The following is a 20,288-nucleotide window of genomic DNA, read 5'->3' on the forward strand; positions in this document are numbered from 1 at the left end:
GGAGTGCCAGACGGTGTAGGTGGAGCTCTGAAAAGACGAGCAAATGATCTGGTGCTTCATGGGAAAGATATAATGAGTGCCAAGTCTTTTGTAAAGAACTTCCAGGATTCTGCCGTATTTGTGTATGAAGTAGGACAGCAAGAAATAGACAATAAGGCAATAATTTTATCAAAGGAAACACTCAAACCCGTTCCAGGAACGTTAAAACTCCATCAAATATCGTACTCTGGGTATGGAAACATACTGTACAGAGATGTGAGCTGCACTTGCGTGAAAGGCTCATTTCATGTAGGACACGATATGAAAGTGCATTCCTTGATCAACAGAAAAGCTAAAACAACAGAAAAACGAAAAAAAGTGAACATCCAGAAACAGAACACCAAGGAGCTTGCAATGATAAAGAAGGACACCGGTCACTACAATCACCAGAAATACAGGTACCTGAAGATAGAACAGTAGCTAAGAGAAAGTATTATTTCGCACGCACATTAACCGAACTTGGACAATGTCAGACATACGAGGAAATACTAGAAAAATGCGAAAATATCAATCGAATCATAGATGAGAAGGGTTACAGAATAGACTATAATTACTCGCCAAATATCACAAATACTGGGATCGCAATTGATGAAAGAACACATTCAATTCTGCCATCTGACATACCACATGATGTAACGCTTCATCCTGTCAAAGTTAGTGCAGATGGTAATTGTTTACCGTACTCGGGTAGTATACTTGTCTCTGGAAATGAAGGTATGAGTGAGGAAATTAGAGTCAGAATTATTCTCGAATCCTGTATTTTCAAGGATGCATACTTGAATCAAGGTTTCTTGGAAAGGGGAATTAGGGAAAAGAATAATTCTCTTGCGAAAACCTATGCGTTTTACTCGGATGAATATGCAAATGAAGTATTGTCAAATGGAGAAATCGAAAGGTTATATGAGAGAGAGGTCCTGAAAATTTGCAAGAATAAATCTTATATGGGTATTTGGCAAGTATTTGCCCTAGCTAGTGTGCTATGTCGTCCCATATATTCGGTTTATCCAAACCTTGGTAACCCTAATGTCAGAAGAGACCTTCACCGCATGATTCAACCTAGAGAAATACAAAGCAAAGAAACGAGTTTTATAATGTGGACTACAACGAGAAATGACATGAAAAGGAACAATTGGGTACCCAATCATTTCATTGTTTTACTACCAATGGAACAAACTGGAAGAGGTGAACTCAATAGTGGTAACGAATTCGAAGATGTTAATACAAAAGAACACACTGACAATGGCGATAATCCTGGCGGGAGTAGACACAACTATCTCAATGTCTCAGATCTAAGTCCTCAAGATTTACTTGGACAGTATGTACTAGTGGATTATGACAAAAAACCGTACCCTGGAATCGTAACAGATTGCGATGAAACCGAGGTGTTTGTAAGTTGTATGCACAGAATAGGAAACCTAGAAAATCCATCCTTTTATTGGCCTCTTGCAGTAAGAGACGAATGTTGGTACGACATGGAGAACGTTTTGGGAACAATTCCAGAACCCAAACTTGTTGGACAAAAGTACATCGTGGATGTCAGTCTTTGGAAACAAGCCCTTGAAATGATCAAAATGTGACTTAACTGATAGACCTCAAATGTGTGCCTAGATCAATATAGGTTTTAGATATGAATGAACAACAAACAATGTCATATTAAATATTTCAGAAACATTGATAGTATTTTTACTGTATCAAATATGTTGTAATTTTGTATGATTGTCACTAGTGTTACTTTTTTTCATTTTTGTGTTACCAAATTGTCACTTGCGTTACTGATAGAAAAAATGCAAGCTAAAACTGAACCCCTGAATTAAATTAATAATTGTTTCGCTTTTGTACAATGCATTGCCAGTTCATTTCATTCGAGAGAGAACGAATATTTTTATTCAACTTGTTTTCAAATAAATTACCAAAGTTTATTACTTAAAATTTGCTTTTTCTGTGACTGACTTTTAATTTAGAAAAATAATATTAAAAAATCTTTAAAATTAGATAAAATATATATCATTCGAGTAATTTTCAACTAATAATACTTTTAGAACGTTTACAAAGATGGTTTTAAATAATTAAGTATTCTTTTTCAAATAAGTTGTTATGGTAACACAAGTGACACTTGCAGACAGCAAGAGGTACATTTTTTTAATTTTTGACATTTTGTGCATTCAAAAGTAATGCTCTGTTATTTTTTCATACAGTTGAATAGTTCTGTGTTGAAACCAAATAAAATTTAAAACGATATGAATAATTTTATTTTTGAAAAACACCATTACAAAATATCTACATTTTTTGAAAATGACCCATATGCATGCATAAAGTATTTGTCACTCGATGGTCAGAAAATCGTTTATTTTTAATCAGATATTCACACGTCAAAGAAAATAAAATAAATATTGAATATTAAAGGAAAAAACCGCATCATAGTCAAAGATGTCTTTCTTTTTAATTTTGTACACTAGACATGTGTTTCGTATCTTGATGTGTTAAAAGCAACAGAGCATGGATAATTTCAGCAGAAGTTGAAAAACTCATCAGTGACGGTCGAATAAAAAAAATGTCAAAAGACCATAACATTCTCCAAAATTCTGATTTTTTTTTTTGCCAAATACAGCTAAGGTTTATTTATTCCTGAATAGATTATCCGTAGTTTTTCAAACAATTCAAAGTTTTGTTAACAGTTAATTCATAAAATTACGAAAGCCTAATTAATAGGGTCACAATTTTTTTATCTCGTAATTACGGGTAGATATCTCGTAATTACGAGAAAACTGTCGCGTAATTACACAATAATTATCTCGTAATTAAGCGATAATTCTCGCGTAATTACGAGATAATCATTGTTTCATCTCGTATTTACGAGATACTTATGACGTAATTACGAGATAATTATGGCGTAATTATGAGAACATTATCGCATAATTACGAGAAACTATCGCGTATTTACTTCAGAAGAAGCTGTTTTATCGCGTAATTACAAGATAATTATCGCGTAATCACGAGAAAACTATCGCGTCATTACGAGATCAGTAGTTTGTTATCTCTTTAGTACGAGATAAGTATCGCGTAATAACAGGGAAACTCTCGTTATTACGAGATAAAAATTAAACCGTTGGTTTTCCCGTTTGAATGGTTTTAAACTATTAATTTAGGGCCCTTTATAGCTTATAGTTCGGTGTGAGCCAATGATCCGTGTTGAAAGCCGTACATTGACCTATAATTGTTTACTTTTATAAATTGTTATTTGGATGGAGAGTTGTCTCATTGGCACTCACACCACATCTTCCTATATCTATAAGAGGAGAAAGAAATGCATAAATAAAAGAGTAAACAAGAATGTGTCCAAAGTACACGAATGCCCCACTCGCACTATCATTTTCCATGTTCAATGGACCGTGAAATTGGATAAAAAATATAATTAGGCATTAAAATTAGAAAGAAAATATCATAGGGAACATGTGTACTAAGTTTCAAGTTGATTGGACTTCAACTTCATCAAAAACTACCTTGACCAAAAACTTTAACCTGAAACATGAACTTTCATTTTCTATGTTCAGTGGACCGTGAAATTGGGGTCAAAAGTTTAATTTGGCTTTAAAATTAGAAAGATCATATCATAAGGAACATGTGTACTAAGTTTCAAGTTGATTGGACTCCAACTTCATCAAAAACTACCTTGACCAAAAACTTTAACCTGAAGTGGGACAGACGGACAAACGAACAGACGGACGAACGAACGGACAGACGGACGCACAGACCAGAAAACATAATGCCCCTCTACTATCGTAGGTGGGGCATAAAAAACCAACCCAGTAATATTTACAAATGGTTAAAAACAGTTTAATTTGGATAGTCCATGTATTTCTCTGATTAGCAAATTGAGACCCAATGTAAACAATGATATGATAATATTTTGAAAATGATCACCACATTTTTCCTATGGTAAGTTCTGGACAACATATTTTACAACCGTAAACCAAAACTTTTAAAAACGCATTTTTTTCGTGTTTTAGAATAGTCAGTCGCAATCCATTGACGAACAGCATATGTCTTTCACACAGAAAAATCCAAAGATACCCTTTAAGAATATGTTTGTTTGCCCATATTTCTTCAAATGCAGAAACAAACAGAAAACACTTACATTTAAATATCATTTTGCTTTTTGGTACACGTTAATTTACACTTGGGTGTACATGAATGGGTGTGTTTTGTTGTTGAGTTGGACATGATGTACAGTTGAGATTTCCCAACTATATTCCACTATGAACTGCTTATTCAAAATTAAATGTTGTCACCAAATGCTTTGTAAAATAGAACACAATCATAAACGCTTATTATATATTTTGGTCCCTCGACAAAATGCCGGGAACGTACTGTTTTACCCGTGTCCATTTGACCACCCGTCGGGTGGTCAAGGCCGTCCCTCACGTAATCGGTATATAGGATGTAGCTTTGGGTTTATACAACTTATTTTGAAGTGCTACATTTTCTTTATTTCAACTTAAAAAAAAATATATATATATATACCAAAAGTGCGCATTTTCAGTCAATATAAAAAAGAAGATGTGGTATGATTGCCAATGAGACAACTATCAACAAAAGACCAAAATGACAGACATTAACAACTATAGGTCACTGTACGGTCTTCAACAATGAGCAAAGCCCATACCGCATAGTCAGCTATAAAAGGCCCCGATAAGACAATGTAAAGCAATTCAAACGAGAAAACTAACGGCCTTATTTATGTAAAAAAAATGAACGAAAAACAAATATGTAACACATAAACAAACGACAACCACTGAATTACAGCCTGACTTGGGACAGGCACATACATAAATGATGTAGCGGGGTTAAACATGTGAGCGGGATCCCAACCCTCCCCCTAACCTGGGACAGTAGTATAACAGTACCTTTTATAAACAAGACTTTTTCTAAATGACAGTTTGCTAAATTTGGTTTTGAAAATATATAAAGACACGCAGAGCACATAGTCCGACTTCCTTCTTCTACAGTGTACAATTTCAAGGTGGACATTTTATAATGTACCGAGTGTTTTACTTATAGAGGATGCATTTATGTTCTCAGATTATTTTTTTTGTATTTTTTTTCAGGAATGACAGAATGTTGAACTTACATTTAATATAGTTTGCAAGGTTTGTCTGCAACTATGCACACTACCCAAACGTTTACATCATACAGAGAATATACTATATTAAAAACATGTATTATTTATCTTTCACTTTCACAACTGACGGAATGTTTTTATTAGTAACATTTTTTGGTGGCTGCATAAGAAATGCGTCTTTTAGACACAACAGTTTCAAATTGTATTGTATCGTCCTGAACATGCCTGAAATATTTGCCACTGGACATTTGTAACCTCAAATCAATCAATTCAAATTGTTCTTGAAAATCACTGTTCACTCAATAACATTTTGAAGTAGAACGTGCACCCTGTTAGTTGGAAATAAAACTAAATCAGTAAAATAAATAGGAAATTTACGAAACCAGACAGGGAAAATGAAAACAAAATAACAAACACCATTCAGATCCCGTTACATGTTTTTTAAATACCTCTCAGATAAAAGCACGTTACTCTATATTTAGTAATGTCATCCTTTTTCTGCCAAATTGTATGCATATCAGTTAACTTTGAAGCAATGTATCTATAAAAAAAACAAGGATGGTGACATGTGTCTCTATACATTCACGGGCTCACAAAAAAATCCTTGAAATTGTTAGTTTTTAGTCTTTCTACATATATAAGAGATCGTAATGAATTAGTGACGAGGTTCGGAATATTTTTTTCGTTAGTATGCCATTTTGGGGAATTTTCTGCAACTGTCATACAAGTGAAAGGTTTGACTAGCCATAAAACCAGGTCCAATCCACCATTTTCTACATAAGAAAATGCCTGTACCAATTCGTAATATAACAGTTGTTATTCATTTGTTTGATTTTGCAGTTAGATTAAGGACTTTCCGTTTCAATATTTCCTCGGTCGTTTTTTTGTATGTTTTTTTTACTTTTTATTAGCACTTTCTTGAATCTTTTGATTAACTCATTTATTAGATAATTGTTTTCTTGCTAAATTTTAATAATTTTAATATACATTTTTGTCTCCTTTTTACCCCCTTTTCTTCTTTCTCCCGCCCCCTCTCTCCCTTCTCTCCCATGCTCCCAATACCCTGTCCAGGCCCTCATTAATATACAGTTTTGTAAATCATTTTCGCTATCAATGATAATCGCTGCCATAAATATTAATTTGGCATGCCGTACTTGATAGAAATGCGGACGTGAAAGAAAGCACCTTTCTTAAAAGCGTCAATGAAGATGAATCCGGGGATAAATCGCCTAGATCATACATTCCAGGGCGAAGACCTCGTCATTTATAAAACAAAATACATGTTTCTGAAGGTAAAGATGTACTAAAATTAGCATCATTCAATATCCATCTGTTGAGTAAAGAATATTTATGCAAAATGTGTTCCTGTTAAGAAACCACCATTCCTCGGAGATCACATTCTAAACAAAGTTTTGCAGTTTTTACGCTACAAAAGACATGTTCATGCTTTGACATGATTAACGTCTGTGTCACAGGGTTCTTAATATTGAAATTTAGTAAAATAACAAGAAAAGGAACAGTTTTAGTATGAACAACTTCATTCACATTCCTAAATTTCTTTGAAGTTTGTCACAGCTCCTTCTGATTTTGGTCCAAATTCGACGGTCTGCTAAAATGTCACTTTTAATCCATGAATATTAGATACAGGAATATCCTGAAATATGTTTAATTTTAGTGCTAGCATGAAGATAAGTCTGTCAAAGGATCCCAGTGAATACCGGAAATCCTCTCCGGTCTGCAGTTCGTTTAAAATTTCGATCACTCAATGAAAACTACAAGTAGATCCTAGTAGGGCGATTTTTTTTTAACTGTTTTTAAAATGTTTGACTATGAGCGTACCTATGTCACACTTAAATATTTGAACTGCATCAACATATATAATATTATTCAATGAATTTCTGGTATATATATCATCGTGGGCCGTACGCTCATATAGTTTAATATATATAGAAAAAGGTACATGTATGGAAAATGCCATTTTCTGACTTTTCGCGAATCTTGATGTACTTTCTGAAACAGAGCTTGATTAATATCATTAAGAGTTCTCTGGTTATGGGAGTTGTCCTCCGGATAGCATTTTGTCCAGTGGATAGCTGGACAATCCTTAACCAGTTTTTGAACAACACAATTTAACCTCTGGATAGCAATCCACTGGATAAACATTTATCCAATGGACAAGCTTATCCAGTGGATAACTTTATCCAGCCTTTTGAACAACCGGGCCCTGGCTTATGGCAAGGCAAGATAGATATGGCCCTAACAATTGTAAGAAAATTCTTAATTTCTTATGGCACACACCCGTCTAAGATGTTATTCCAGCATAAATCACAAAATTGACCTGTAACATAATATTAACAAACAAATAATAGAATCATTTGGTCAAAGCGTTTCTAAACTGAAACTTAAGTGTGATGGACGGACGGATAGACGGACAGGCAAATTGAACACATTTTAAGTTGGTGGTGACTTAAAAAAAATAATAATAGTCAATTGTTGATCGCTAATATCAGAAGTCCAGTATAATGGAATCCTCTTTAAATATACATGTAGCTATTAACATATCATTAATAACTCCTTTGTTGTACTACTATCTACTATCCCGCAATTAAAATTCAGGATCTCCGAAATAGACAAATAGAATACATCTGCTAAGTTGGAATTGTGCTAATCTCGGTAAAATAATTATGCTATTACCGGCAAGATTATCAAATCAAATTTATCAAGCAAAATAATTGTATCATATATGAATTTTTCCTTACTATGCGTCGTTCTACATATATCTCATAAGTTCAAGATTCCGATAACATTATATTTTTTGTGTGTGTGTGTGTCAAAAGGAAGGTTGGGATTGATTTTTGGAGTGTTGGTCACAACAGTTTAGGAATTAGGGGCCAAAAAGGGCCCAAATAAGCATTTTCTTGGTTTTCGCACTATAACTTTAGTTTAAGTAAATAGAAATCTATGAAATTTTTACACAAGGTTTAATATGTGACCACAAAAGAAAAGTTGTGATTGATTTTGAGAGTTTAGGTCCTAACAGTTCAGGAATTATGGACCAAAAAGGGGCTCAAATAAGCATTTTTCTTTGTTTTCGCACCATAACTTTAGTATAGGTAAATAGAAATCTATGAAATTTAAACACAAGGTTAATGACCACAAAAGGAAGGTTGGGATTGATTAAGGGAGTTTTGGTTCCAACAGTTTAGGAATTAGGGGCCAAAAAAGGGCCCAAATAAGCATTATTCTTGGTTTTCGCACAATAACATTAGTATAAGCAAATAGAAATCAATGAAACTTAAACACAAGGTTTATGACCACAAAAGGAAGGTTGGGATTGATTTTTGGAGTTGAGGTCCCAACAGTTTAGGAATAAGGGGCCAAAGAGGGGCCCAAATAAGCATTTTTCTTGGTTTTCGCACCCTAACTTCATTATAAGTAAATAGAAATCTATGAAATTTAAACACAAGGTTTATGACCATAAAAGGAAGGTTGGGATTGATTTTGGGAGTTTTGGTCCCAACAGTTTAGGAATAAGGGGCCCAAAGGGTCCAAAATTAAACTTTGTTTGATTTCATCAAAAATTGAATAATTGGGGTTCTTTGATATGCCGAATCTAACTGTGTATGTAGATTCTCAGTTTTTGATCCCATTTTCAAATTGATCTACATTAAGGTCCAAAGGGTCCAAAACTAAACTAAGTTTGATTTTAACAAAAATTGAATCCTTGGGGTTCTTTGATAATTATGCTGAATCTAAACATGTACTTAGATTTTTCATTATGGGCCCAGTTTTCAAGTTTGTCCAAATTGTGGTCCAAAATTTAACTTTGTTTGATATCAACAAAAATTGAATCCTTGTGGTTCTTTGATATGCTGAATCTAAACATGTACTTAGATTTTTGATTATAGGCCCAGTTTTCAAGTTGGTCCAAATTGGGGTTCAAAATTAAACTTTGTTTGATTTCAACAAAATTGTATATTTGGGGTTCTTTGATATATGCTTAATCTATCTATGTATTTAGATTTTTGATGTTTGGGACCGGTTATCAGATTGGTCCACATTGAGGTCTAAAGGGTCCAAAATTGAACTTTATTTGATTTCATAAAAAAAATGAATTCTTGGGGTTCTTTGATATGCTGAATCTAACCATGTATTTTGATTTTGGATAATGGACCATAATAGGTAATGTCCAATTTAAAATTTAAAGCTTTTAAGTTTAAGTTCTGAGACCACATTCATTATGTGTCAGAAACCTTTGTTGGTGTCAACTATGTAATCACAATTCAAATTCAGAGCTGTATCAAGCTTGAATGTTGTGTCCATACTTGCCCCAATGTTCAGGGTTCGAACTCTGCGGTCGTATAAAGCTGCTCCTTGCGGAGCATCTTGTTTTAGGTTCAAATTTCAAAAAAAATATTTTGCTATTCTCAACGTTTTTTTTAACCTTTACATGAATTACGCCCCTATTTTCTGTATCTGTCTCTGTAACCTTTATAAAAGACTGCATTAATCCCGAGATTTGGAATGAAACCACTAAGCTGAGAGTATTTGCATCAATACAAGATTAATAACAGTAATAATTTGAAGACAAATTCCACACATGGTCTTATTTAATTAAATGCAACACTAGAAACAGCGCAGTACATACCAATGTTATTTTTCTTTGTAATTATCAATGTTTTCTAGTCCCAACAAGTTGTAATCATTCATGAATACAAGACTTTATTGTCCCATGTGTAAAAAAAAGAATAAATTTCCGATGTCCCTCACGTTGTGCACACATTTGATCGATTCAATGTACAATGGCAAAAACTAAAATAAACACTTTTATGGCCGCGCCGCAATTTGGGAGGGGGGAGGGGGCGTTGTAGTAGGTTTAATCCATGTCTGTCAGTACATTAGTCGTCACAAAGTTGGTTTCTATTTTGCAATTATAGTTTGCCTCAATCAAATCATATGAAACATGTATACACAATGCTTATTACCACAAAACAGAGATCAAGTTTGAATGTTGTTGGTGTCACTGTTAACTTTTTATTTTGCCTTAAATGGCCTGGTTAACTATAAAGAAATTTCTAAAAGTGACCATTTCATCTTATTATAAGATGTGGTATAATTGTTTATAAGACAACTCTCTACAAGATACCAATGATCATAAGATAGTATCCAGAAGTAAATTTTGTAAAAATAAAATTCTATTTTTTTCCGTATTTTACTTATAAATGGACTTATTTTTTTTTGCGGGGAAACATTACATTTACTCTGTGGTTAAAGTTTTCAGAATTTTAATAACTTTCTTAAACTATCCTGGTAAAACAGGTAAAATTATCAATAAGCAAGTTACTGTTGGGACAACTTATTTTTTGTACCCCTAAAACTTCACTTCTCTTAAGTTATGCCACTGGTTTCGGTGTTGTATAATACTTGACATTCTATAATAGCATTCAGCTTTTACTGTTAAATAAACTATAAAATAGCTGGGTTTTTAAAAAAGTTATCAATAATAAATGATTATTTTGTAAAGATTTTCTTTGTTTGTTACTGGCAAATAACATACGTTCCACTTAATATTTGTTTGAAAAACTTGAACACAACTGTACACATTCAGTATGGATTTTGCTTTATCTTGTTTTCATTGCTGATAAGCATATCAAAACATATATGTAACACATGTATATAACTTACAGTGCCATGTTGATCTGGCATGTCACAACCAACATCTTCTGGATCTGTAATTGTACAAATATCATATCAAATTATATACATGTTTATATATATGAGAAGGTAACCTAATAAAACAAAACAAAAAAGACATTTAGATTTAAACATACTGTCTGCAACAGTAGAAAAATGTTTGTACCATATGTCAAGCTCAAATCCCAGTTCATAAAAACAGTTGACTAAATAAAATATGAAAAAATAACACAAAAACTGAGCTACAAGTTAATACAACCATAGATTCAACAATATGCTTACCAAAGATATATTCTGCAAATTGTCAAAAAAAATCACGAGGACAATAGGCTCTACGGTTCCTAAGCGATTTCACAAGTAGTTGAGAAAAACACAAAACCTTCTCTTCTTCGGGATAAAAAAGTATTCAAAAAGATCAAATTTGGTTCAAGATATTTTCTATCTATGGACATGAAGTTCATATCAGATGACAAAAAACAAGAAAAAGAACAAACTACAGAACCTGGAGAGTATGTGTCGCTCACCTGTATCTACTATTGTTTTTGAAATCATGTAAAATGAGGTTAATAGCATAATAAATAGAATAAGATATCCTAATAATGATTGAGGCCAAGTCTGGTTTAATTAGGCCCATTGGTCAAATTAAAAGCAGGACATCCCATTGTAGTCTTACAATAGTTACTGAAGACCTGTTTTCATTATTTAAATAAGTTTTCTAGTTGTGACCATCTTAAATTGTTTCTTTTTTTTTACATTTTTCCCTTAGACGTCTATAGGAAACCCCTCTGTTCTATTTATAGCTATTGCAGTCATTTTGGTTGGATGACATGGTCATCAGACACATTTTACAATGAAGATACCTTGTTGAAAACTGTGGCTAAGTTTAATTCTATTTGGTCCATTGGTTTAAGTGGAGAAGATTTTTGGAGAAGATTACAAAATATGATGAAAAAAATGACTATAAAGGGCAATAATTCCTTAAAGGTCAATTGACAATTTTAGTCATGTTGACTTATTTATAGACTGTACTTTGCTGAACATTATTGCTGCTGAACATTATTCCTGTTTACAGTTTATATCTATCTATAATACGTTTTAAAAAGATAACAACCAATAATGCAAAATTTCCCTAAATTTACAAATTTAGAGGCAGCAACCCAACAATGAATTATCTGATTCATGTGAAAATTTCAGAGTGGATAGATCTCAACCTGATTAACATTTTTATCCCTTATCAGATTTGCTCAAAATGCTTTAGTTTCAGAAATAAAAGGCAATAAACTGCATATTACCCTTATACTCTAGTTTTAGCCATGATGGCCATGTCCGCTATGTTGGTTGGCAGGCAGCTTCATCAGACACATTTAATCTAAATACCCTAAGGATCATTATGGCTAAGTTTGGTTTAATTTGTCTCCGTAGTTTCAGAGGAGAAGATTTTTTTTTACCGTTAACAACAATGGACGATTGCAGGAAAGGTGAGCTAAATATACAATAAAGTGAAAACAATTCCTAAACTTGACAAGAAATCACATATGCCATGGAGCCTAGATAAACGAATAATTTTTTGGCCATGATCTGCAAATGTGCATTCATGGTACATTCAAACATACAATGTACTAAAGTATTCTGATTTACCAAATTAAACAAGATGATAAGACAGTTCCTTAAGATTTTAATCAATTACGTCATAGTCACCAACATCACTATTCTTATAAATTGTCATGAGAAAAAAACCAGACAAGGTTACATCTGTCCTGGCTACATGATTATCAATGTTTATACTTAATTTTCCTGTTAGTCTGTTAGCACGTAAAGATTTCACATTTCAACCTTCACGTAGAGGATAGATGACCTTCGGTAACAGATTTGATTTAAACAAACTGCTACTTTATATCATTTATAATAATAAATTGGCTATAATGTACATATCTTTGTCAAATTCACTTTCTAAAAAAACTTATTTGATAATGTTACTTAGTTGAACAGCCCATACTGTTAAATTGCTATAGACATAAATATTTAATTAAATGCAGTCTTTGTAAGAATCAGGCAATTCAGAGGAATTTCAAAAGGTTGTTGAAAAAACAGGCCCACTTAAGGTGGCTTGGGTGTCTTCCTCAATCTTGGATTTTGAAGAAACAGATAATTTTGGTCTAGATATATGATGAAATGTGCAAATTTTGAGAGTTGTATGTAATTTATGTTAAAGACTTTTGATGTAAATAAAAAACGCATTGTTTGTGTGTTTGATTAGATTTTTTTCAACTTTGACAAATAAGGGGAGATAATTCAGATAAAGGAATTTTTATAATAGAAAGTGTTATGAATTTACCTATTTTGATATGTAGCAAGAAAACAAGTTTGGTGACCCCATTTTTTCTTTTTCTTATCTGAAAGCATGAGAACCAAGGTTGAGGAAATGGAGCTCTAGATTTATAACCAAATAATCTGGAGATTGTTCATCAACTAATGATATTATTTATTAGATTTGTGTGGTCATCAACTAATGATATTATTTATTAGATTTGTTTGTCAAAGTCTTATGTGTGGATTAAACCTATCATCATTGTGCTATAATGCACAGATTAAGTATAATCACCATCAAGAAAATTCCATTGAAGTCATTGACAAGGTCATCTTGAATTTCAAATTAGGTGTAAGATTTTGCTACATGTTGGAAACATCACTTTGACTTTGAGATTAAAAAATGCTCCTCATTGGTTTATATTTTTGCAAGTGCATGTGGGGATTTTTTCCCTAAATTAATATACCTTATTCCTTCTATTGACAATACTGAATACCAAATACACTAGCCGCTCTAAGGAGCCTGAGTTGCTCAAAACTTACCTGGAACCAGGAATAAAAAGACCATAACACCAATACCAAAGGTGATCAAACCAGGAACTGCAAAGGACCATCCCCATGAAGTTGTCACAAAGGCTCCTGCGATCAATGATCCTAATATGTTACCAACAGACGTGTGAGAATTCCATATACCCATAATTAATCCACGTCTGAAACATACAATTTATAAAATAAAGATTCTTCACAATATATCTTATTTCTATCTTACCACAGCAAACTATTTGGAGAAGGTTGAGCACTTACAGACCTGTTTAAACCTGTCAAAATATTTATGTTTCTGTTTCAAGTAAGGATTCTGTTATTCAATGGTTGTTGTTTATAGTAGCTGCATGAATGTTATTGTGAATTTTCTCAATTGTTTTAGTCATGTGTCAAGTCTTTGGTTTCCTTGTTTGAAATGTTTCATATTTTGTCATGTTCAGGCTTTTTACAGTTGAATATACAGTAAGAGTATTGCTCATTGTTTAAGGCCATTCAGTGATCTAAAATTGCTTACATCCACATCATTTAGACACTGTTGGGTATTTATCTCAATAACAATCATACCAAATCTCCTTATTTCTACATTGATTCAAGTGTATCAAATTCTAGATGATGAAATTTATAATATAAATTCATAAATCTGTAAACTGTTTTGTACATTTTAAAAGAAAAACTGCCATTATTTAAAATACAATATCCATAGTTTTGTTGTCCTCCCTTGAACGATTAATATATATCTGGATTGTAACACCTATAACAGCTGTATACATAAATGCAAATCTTAAATTAACTGACTATTTCTATATTTTACTCCATCTAATTCCTCTATAAATATGTTATTATACTTTTATTCAAGCAAGAACTCATAATTACATTTTTTTTCAATTACAGGAGTAAGGGAGATAACTCAGATACTTAAGAACATAAAAATAAAAAGATCATTTTATCTGATGCTATTACAAGAATGTGTCTGAAGTAAACAGATGCCCATCTGCATTATCATTTTCCATGTTCAGTGGACCCTGAAAATGGGGTAAAATCTCTAATTTGGCGTTAAAATTAGAAAAATCATATCATAAGGAACAAGTGTACTAAGTTTTATGTTGATTGGACTTCAACTTCATCAAAACTACCTCAACCAAAAACTTTAACCTGAAGCGGGACAGACGGACGAATGGAGGGACGAACAGATGAATGAACAAACAGACAGACCCACAGACCAGAAAACACATTATAAAAAATAGTCTTATCTTTAAACAGATAATGATACCTACTTGCCCTTACCATACCAGTTTCCAACACATGCTACTACACTAGGCCATCCAGAACTTTGTACTAGTCCACTAACTACCTATCAAAATAAAATTAATAAGGTTGTTTACTATGTTTCTAAATATTTATACATACAAAAAATGTTTTTTCGTTGCAAAGAATTTGACACAAACAATTTTTTAAGTAGTAAGATAAAAAAAAAAAATAGAGGCTCTAAAGAGCCTGTGTCGCTCACCTTGGTCTTGTGCATATTAAATAATGGACACGGATAAATTCATGACATAATTGTGTTTTGGTGATAGTGATGTGTTTGTAGATCTTACTTTACTGAACATTCTTGTTGCTACAATTATCTCTGTCTATAATGAACTTGGCCAAGTAATTACAGTGGAAAATATTTTCTACAAATTTACAAAAATTTATGAAAAATGTTAAAAATTAACTATAAAGGGCAATAACTCCTTAAGGGGTCAATTGACCATTTTGGTCATGTTGACTTATTTGTAAATCTTACTTTGCTGAACATTATTGCTGTTTACAGTTTATCTCTATCTATATTAATATTCAAGATAATAACCAAAAACAGCAAAATTTCCTTAAAATTACCAATTCAGGGGCAGCAACCCAACAACAGGTTGTCCGATTCATCTGAAAATTTCAGGACAGATAGATCTTGACCTGATAAACACTTTTACCGCTGTCAGATTTGCTCTAAATGCTTTTGTTTTTGAGTTATAAGCCAAAAACTGCATTTTACCCCTATGTTCTATTTTTAGCCATGGCGGCCATCTTGGTTGGTTGGCCGGGTCACGCCACACATTTTTTAAACTAGATATTTTAAAGATGATTGTGGCCAAGTTTGGATTAATTTGGCCCAGTAGTTTCAGAGGAGAAGATTTTTGTAAAAGATTACTAAGATTTACGAAAAATGGTTAAAAATTGACTATAAAGGTCAATAACTCCTAAAGGGGTCAACTGACCATTTTGGTCATGTTGACTTATTTGTAAATCTTACTTTGCTGAACATTATTGCTGTTTACAGTTTATCTCTATCTATAATAATATTCAATATAATAGCCAAAAACAGCAAAAATTCCCTAAAATTACCAGTTCAGGGGCAGGATTCATCTGAAAATTTCGGGGCAGATAGATCTTGACCTGATAAACAATTTTACCCCATGTCAGATTTGCCCTAAATGCTTTGGTTTTTGAGTTATAAGCCAAAAACTGCATTTTACCCCTTTGTTCTATTTTTAGCCATGGCAGCCATCTTGGTTGGTTGGCCGGGTCACGCCACACATTTTTTAAACTAGATACCCAAATGATGATTGTGGCCAAGTTTGGTTTCATTTAGCCCAGTAGTTTCAGAGGAGAAGATTTTTGTAAAAGTTAACGACGACGGACGACGACGGACGACGATTGAAGACGGACGCCGGACGCCAAGTGATGGGAAAAGCTCACTTGGCCCTTCGGGCCAGGTGAGCTAAAAAGTAAGTGAACATGTTCAACTCTCTTATTTCCTACAAAAAGATACTTTTTCATTTCAGATTTTCAACCTGTTTTTGATAAAATTCAAATGTTAGTGCCTTATGCCAACAATTTAGCACTAATTAAGGCAGTTACCCAAAACAATGACTGTGTTCATGAGAGTATATATTGAAAATAGTAAACTTCTGCTGCACAACAGCATCATGTATCTATTAATTCTCTAAATAAAGAATGATCATATCATTATTGTTAAAAATTCCGAAAGTGACCCTGCTGTAGTTGTACATATTCTACCTGAGGTGCTTCAGTTACTTTTTAAATAAACTGATCAGTTACCAAAGTAAACTGAAAAACAAACAACAAACTGAAAATAAACAATTCACTCACTTGTATACCAACATAAAAGTATATACTATGTATGTTGAAAAAGTATCCCATTCCAAAAGCTGCTGTAAATATTCCAACCAGCATCATACCACCTGATAAGAAGTAGCGAAGATTTAATCGCTCTGCTATATGTCCACTGAAAATAATATAAACAGACTTATAGTTGGCTCTTTTTTTTATTTTTTTTTATTAACAGGGTACATTGTATAAACTTTTTTTCATTTTTTCTTTATAAAGGTTACTACTTTCCTCATTTGGAAGATCTAAACTAAGTGTTTAATAAATAAATTTAGAAAGGAAATGGGGAATGTGTCAAAGCAACACAACAACCAAACCATAGAGCAGACAACAGCCGAAGGCCACCAATGGGTCTTCAATGTAGCGAGAAACTCCCGCACCCGTAGGCGTCCTTCAGCTGGCCCCTTAAAAAATATGTATACTAGTACAGTGATAATAGACGTCATACTAAACTCCAAATTATACAGAAAAAACTAAGGGGGTTCGCGGGTCTAAATCATTTATATAGGATTTCTCTATATTTTTCTATAAATGAACTTTATCTTATAGTTAATAGAACTAGAGGCTCTAAAGAGCCTGTGTCGCTCACCTTGGTCTATGTGAATATTAAACAATGGACACAAATGGATTCATGACAAAATTGTGTTTTGGTGATGGTGATGTGTTTGTAGATCTTACTTTACTAAACATTGTTGATGCTTACAATTATCTCTATCTATAACAGTACTTTCTGTGGAAAATGTTATTGAAAATCTTCAAATTTTAAGAAAATTGTTAACTAGAGGCTCTAAAGAGCCTGTGTCGCTCACCTTGGTCTATGTGAATATTAAACAAAGGAAGCAGATGGATTCATGACAAAATTGTGTTTTGGTGATGGTGATGTGTTTGTACATCTTACTTTACTGAACATTCTTGCTACTTACAATTATCTCTATCTATAATGAACTTGGCCCAGTAGTTTCAGTGGAAAATGTTAGTTAAAATTTACAAATTTTATGAAAATTGTTAAAAATTGACTATAAAGGACAATAACTCCTTAGGGGTCAATTGACCATTTCCGTCATGTTGACTTATTTGTAAATCTTACTTTGCTTAACATTATTGATGTTTACAGTTTATCTCTATCTATAATAATATTCAAGATAATAACCAAAAACAGCAAAATTTCCTTAAAATTACCAATTCAGGGGCAGCAACCCAACAACAGGTTGTCAGATTCATCTGAAAATTTCAGGGCAGATAGATGTTGACCTGATAAACAATTTTACCCAATGTCAGATTTGCTCTAAAGGCTGCGGTTTCAGAGTTTTAAGCCAAAATCTACATTTCACCCCTATGTTCTATTTTTAGCAATGGCGGCCATCTTGGTTGGTTAGCCAGGTCACGGGACACAATTTTTAAACTAGATACCCCAATGATGATTGAGGCTAAGTTTGATTTAATTTGGCCCAGTAGTTTCAGAGGAGAAGATTTTTGTAAAAGATAACTAAGATTTACGAAAAATTGTTAAAAATTGACTATAAAGGGCAATAACTCCTAAAGAAATCAACAGACCATTTTGGTCTTGTTGACTTGTTTGTAGATCTTACTTTGCTGAACATTTTTGCTGTTTACAGTTTATCTCTATCTATAATAATATTCAAGATAATAACCAAAAACAGCAAAATGTCCTTAAAATTACCAATTCAGGGGCAGCAACCTATCAACGGGTTGTCCAATTCATCTCAAAATTTCAGGGCAGATAGATCTTGACCTGATAAACAATTTTACCCGATGTCAGATTTGCTCTGAATGCTTTGGTTTTTGAGTGATAAGCCAAAAACTGCATTTTACCCCTATGTTCTATTTTTAGCCATGGCGGCCATCTTGGTTGGTTGACCAGGTCACCGGACACAATTTTTTAACTAGATACCCCAATGATGATTGTGGTCAAGTTTGGTTAAATTTGGCCAAGTAGTTTCAGAGGAGAAGATTTTTGTAAAAGATGACTAAGATTTACGTAAAATGGTTAAAAATTGACTATAAAGGGCAATAACTCCCAAAGGGGTCAACAGACCATTTTGGTCATGTTGACTTATTTGTAGATCTTACTTTACTGAACATTTTTGCTGTGTACAGTTCATCTCTATCTATGATAATATTCAAGATAATAACCAAAAACAGCAAAATTTCCTTAAAATTACCAATTCAGGGGCAGCAACCTATCAACGGGTTGTCCGATTCATCTCAAAATTTCAGGGCAGATAGATCTTGACCTGATTAACAATTTTACCCCATGTCAGATTTGCTCTAAATGCTTAAGTTTTTGAGTTATAAGCCAAAAACTGCATTTTACCCCTATGTTCTATTTTTAGCCATGGCGGCCATCTTGGTTGGTTGGCCGAGTCACCGGACACAATTTTTAAACTAGATACCCTAATAATGATTGTGGCCAAGTTTGGTAAAAATTGGCCCAGTAGTTTCAGAGGAGAAGATTTTTGTAAAAGTTAACGACGGACGACAACGACAACGGACGACGGACGACGGACGACGGACGCCGGACGCCGGACGCCAAGTGATGAGAAAAGCTCACTTGGCCCTTTGGGCCAGGTGAGCTAAAAATTGACTATGAAGGGCAATAACTCCTTAGGGGGTCAATTGATTATTTTGGTCAAACTGACTTATTTTTAGTTCTTACTTTGCTGTACATTATTGCTGTTTACAGTTTATCTCTATCTATAATAATATTCAAGATAACAAAAAAACAGCAAAATTTCCTCAAAATTACCAATTCAGGGGCAGCAACCTAACAACCGATTATCTGATTCATCTGAAAATTCCAGGGCAGATAGATCGTGACCTGATCAACAATTTTACTTCCTGTCAGATTTGCTCTTAATGCTTTGGTTTTTGAGTTATAAGCCAAAAACTGCATTTTACCCCATGTTCTATTTTTAGCCATGGCGGCCATCTTGGTTTGTTGGTCGAGTTACCGGACACATTTTTTTAACTAGATACCCCAATGATGATTATGGCTAAGTTTGGTTAAATTTGGCCCAGTAGTTTCAGAGGAGAAGATTTTTCTAAAAGATTACTAAGATTTACGAAAAATGGTTAAAAATTGACTATAAAGGGCAATAACTCCTAAAGTGGTCAACTGACTATTTTGGTCATGTTGACTTATTTGTACATCTTACTTTGCTGAACATTATTGCTGTTTAAAGTGTATCTCTATCTATAATAATATTCAAGATAATAACAAAAAAACAGCAAAATTTCCTCAAAATTACCAATTCAGGGGCAGCAACCTAACAACCGATTATCCGATTCATCTGAAAATTCCAGGGCAGATAGATCGTGACCTGATCAACAATTTTACTTCCTGTCAGATTTGCTCTTAATGCTTTGGTTTTTGAGTAATAAGCCAAAAACTGCATTTTAC

The 20,288-nt window shown here is 33.3% G+C and overlaps 1 protein-coding gene across 7 annotated transcripts in view; it reads right to left on the reverse strand.

The window, feature by feature from the left end:
* LOC139523710 (glucose-6-phosphate exchanger SLC37A2-like) overlaps positions 1-20,288 on the reverse strand; it is a 70,017-nt gene that overhangs the window by 21,696 nt on the left and 28,033 nt on the right. For all 7 annotated transcript variants that reach the window (XM_071317928.1, XM_071317927.1, XM_071317926.1 and 4 more), the window contains exons 5-8: positions 16,850-16,985; positions 14,977-15,053; positions 13,703-13,869; positions 10,844-10,887 (exon numbers count right to left, since the gene is read on the reverse strand). In XM_071317928.1, the coding sequence (XP_071174029.1) occupies positions 10,844-10,887; positions 13,703-13,869; positions 14,977-15,053; positions 16,850-16,985 (424 nt within the window). The remainder of the gene's footprint in view (positions 1-10,843; positions 10,888-13,702; positions 13,870-14,976; positions 15,054-16,849; positions 16,986-20,288) is intronic.

The sequence above is a fragment of the Mytilus edulis genome, chromosome 5 (assembly GCF_963676685.1).
Source record: "Mytilus edulis chromosome 5, xbMytEdul2.2, whole genome shotgun sequence".
Taxonomy (NCBI): domain Eukaryota; kingdom Metazoa; phylum Mollusca; class Bivalvia; order Mytilida; family Mytilidae; genus Mytilus; species Mytilus edulis.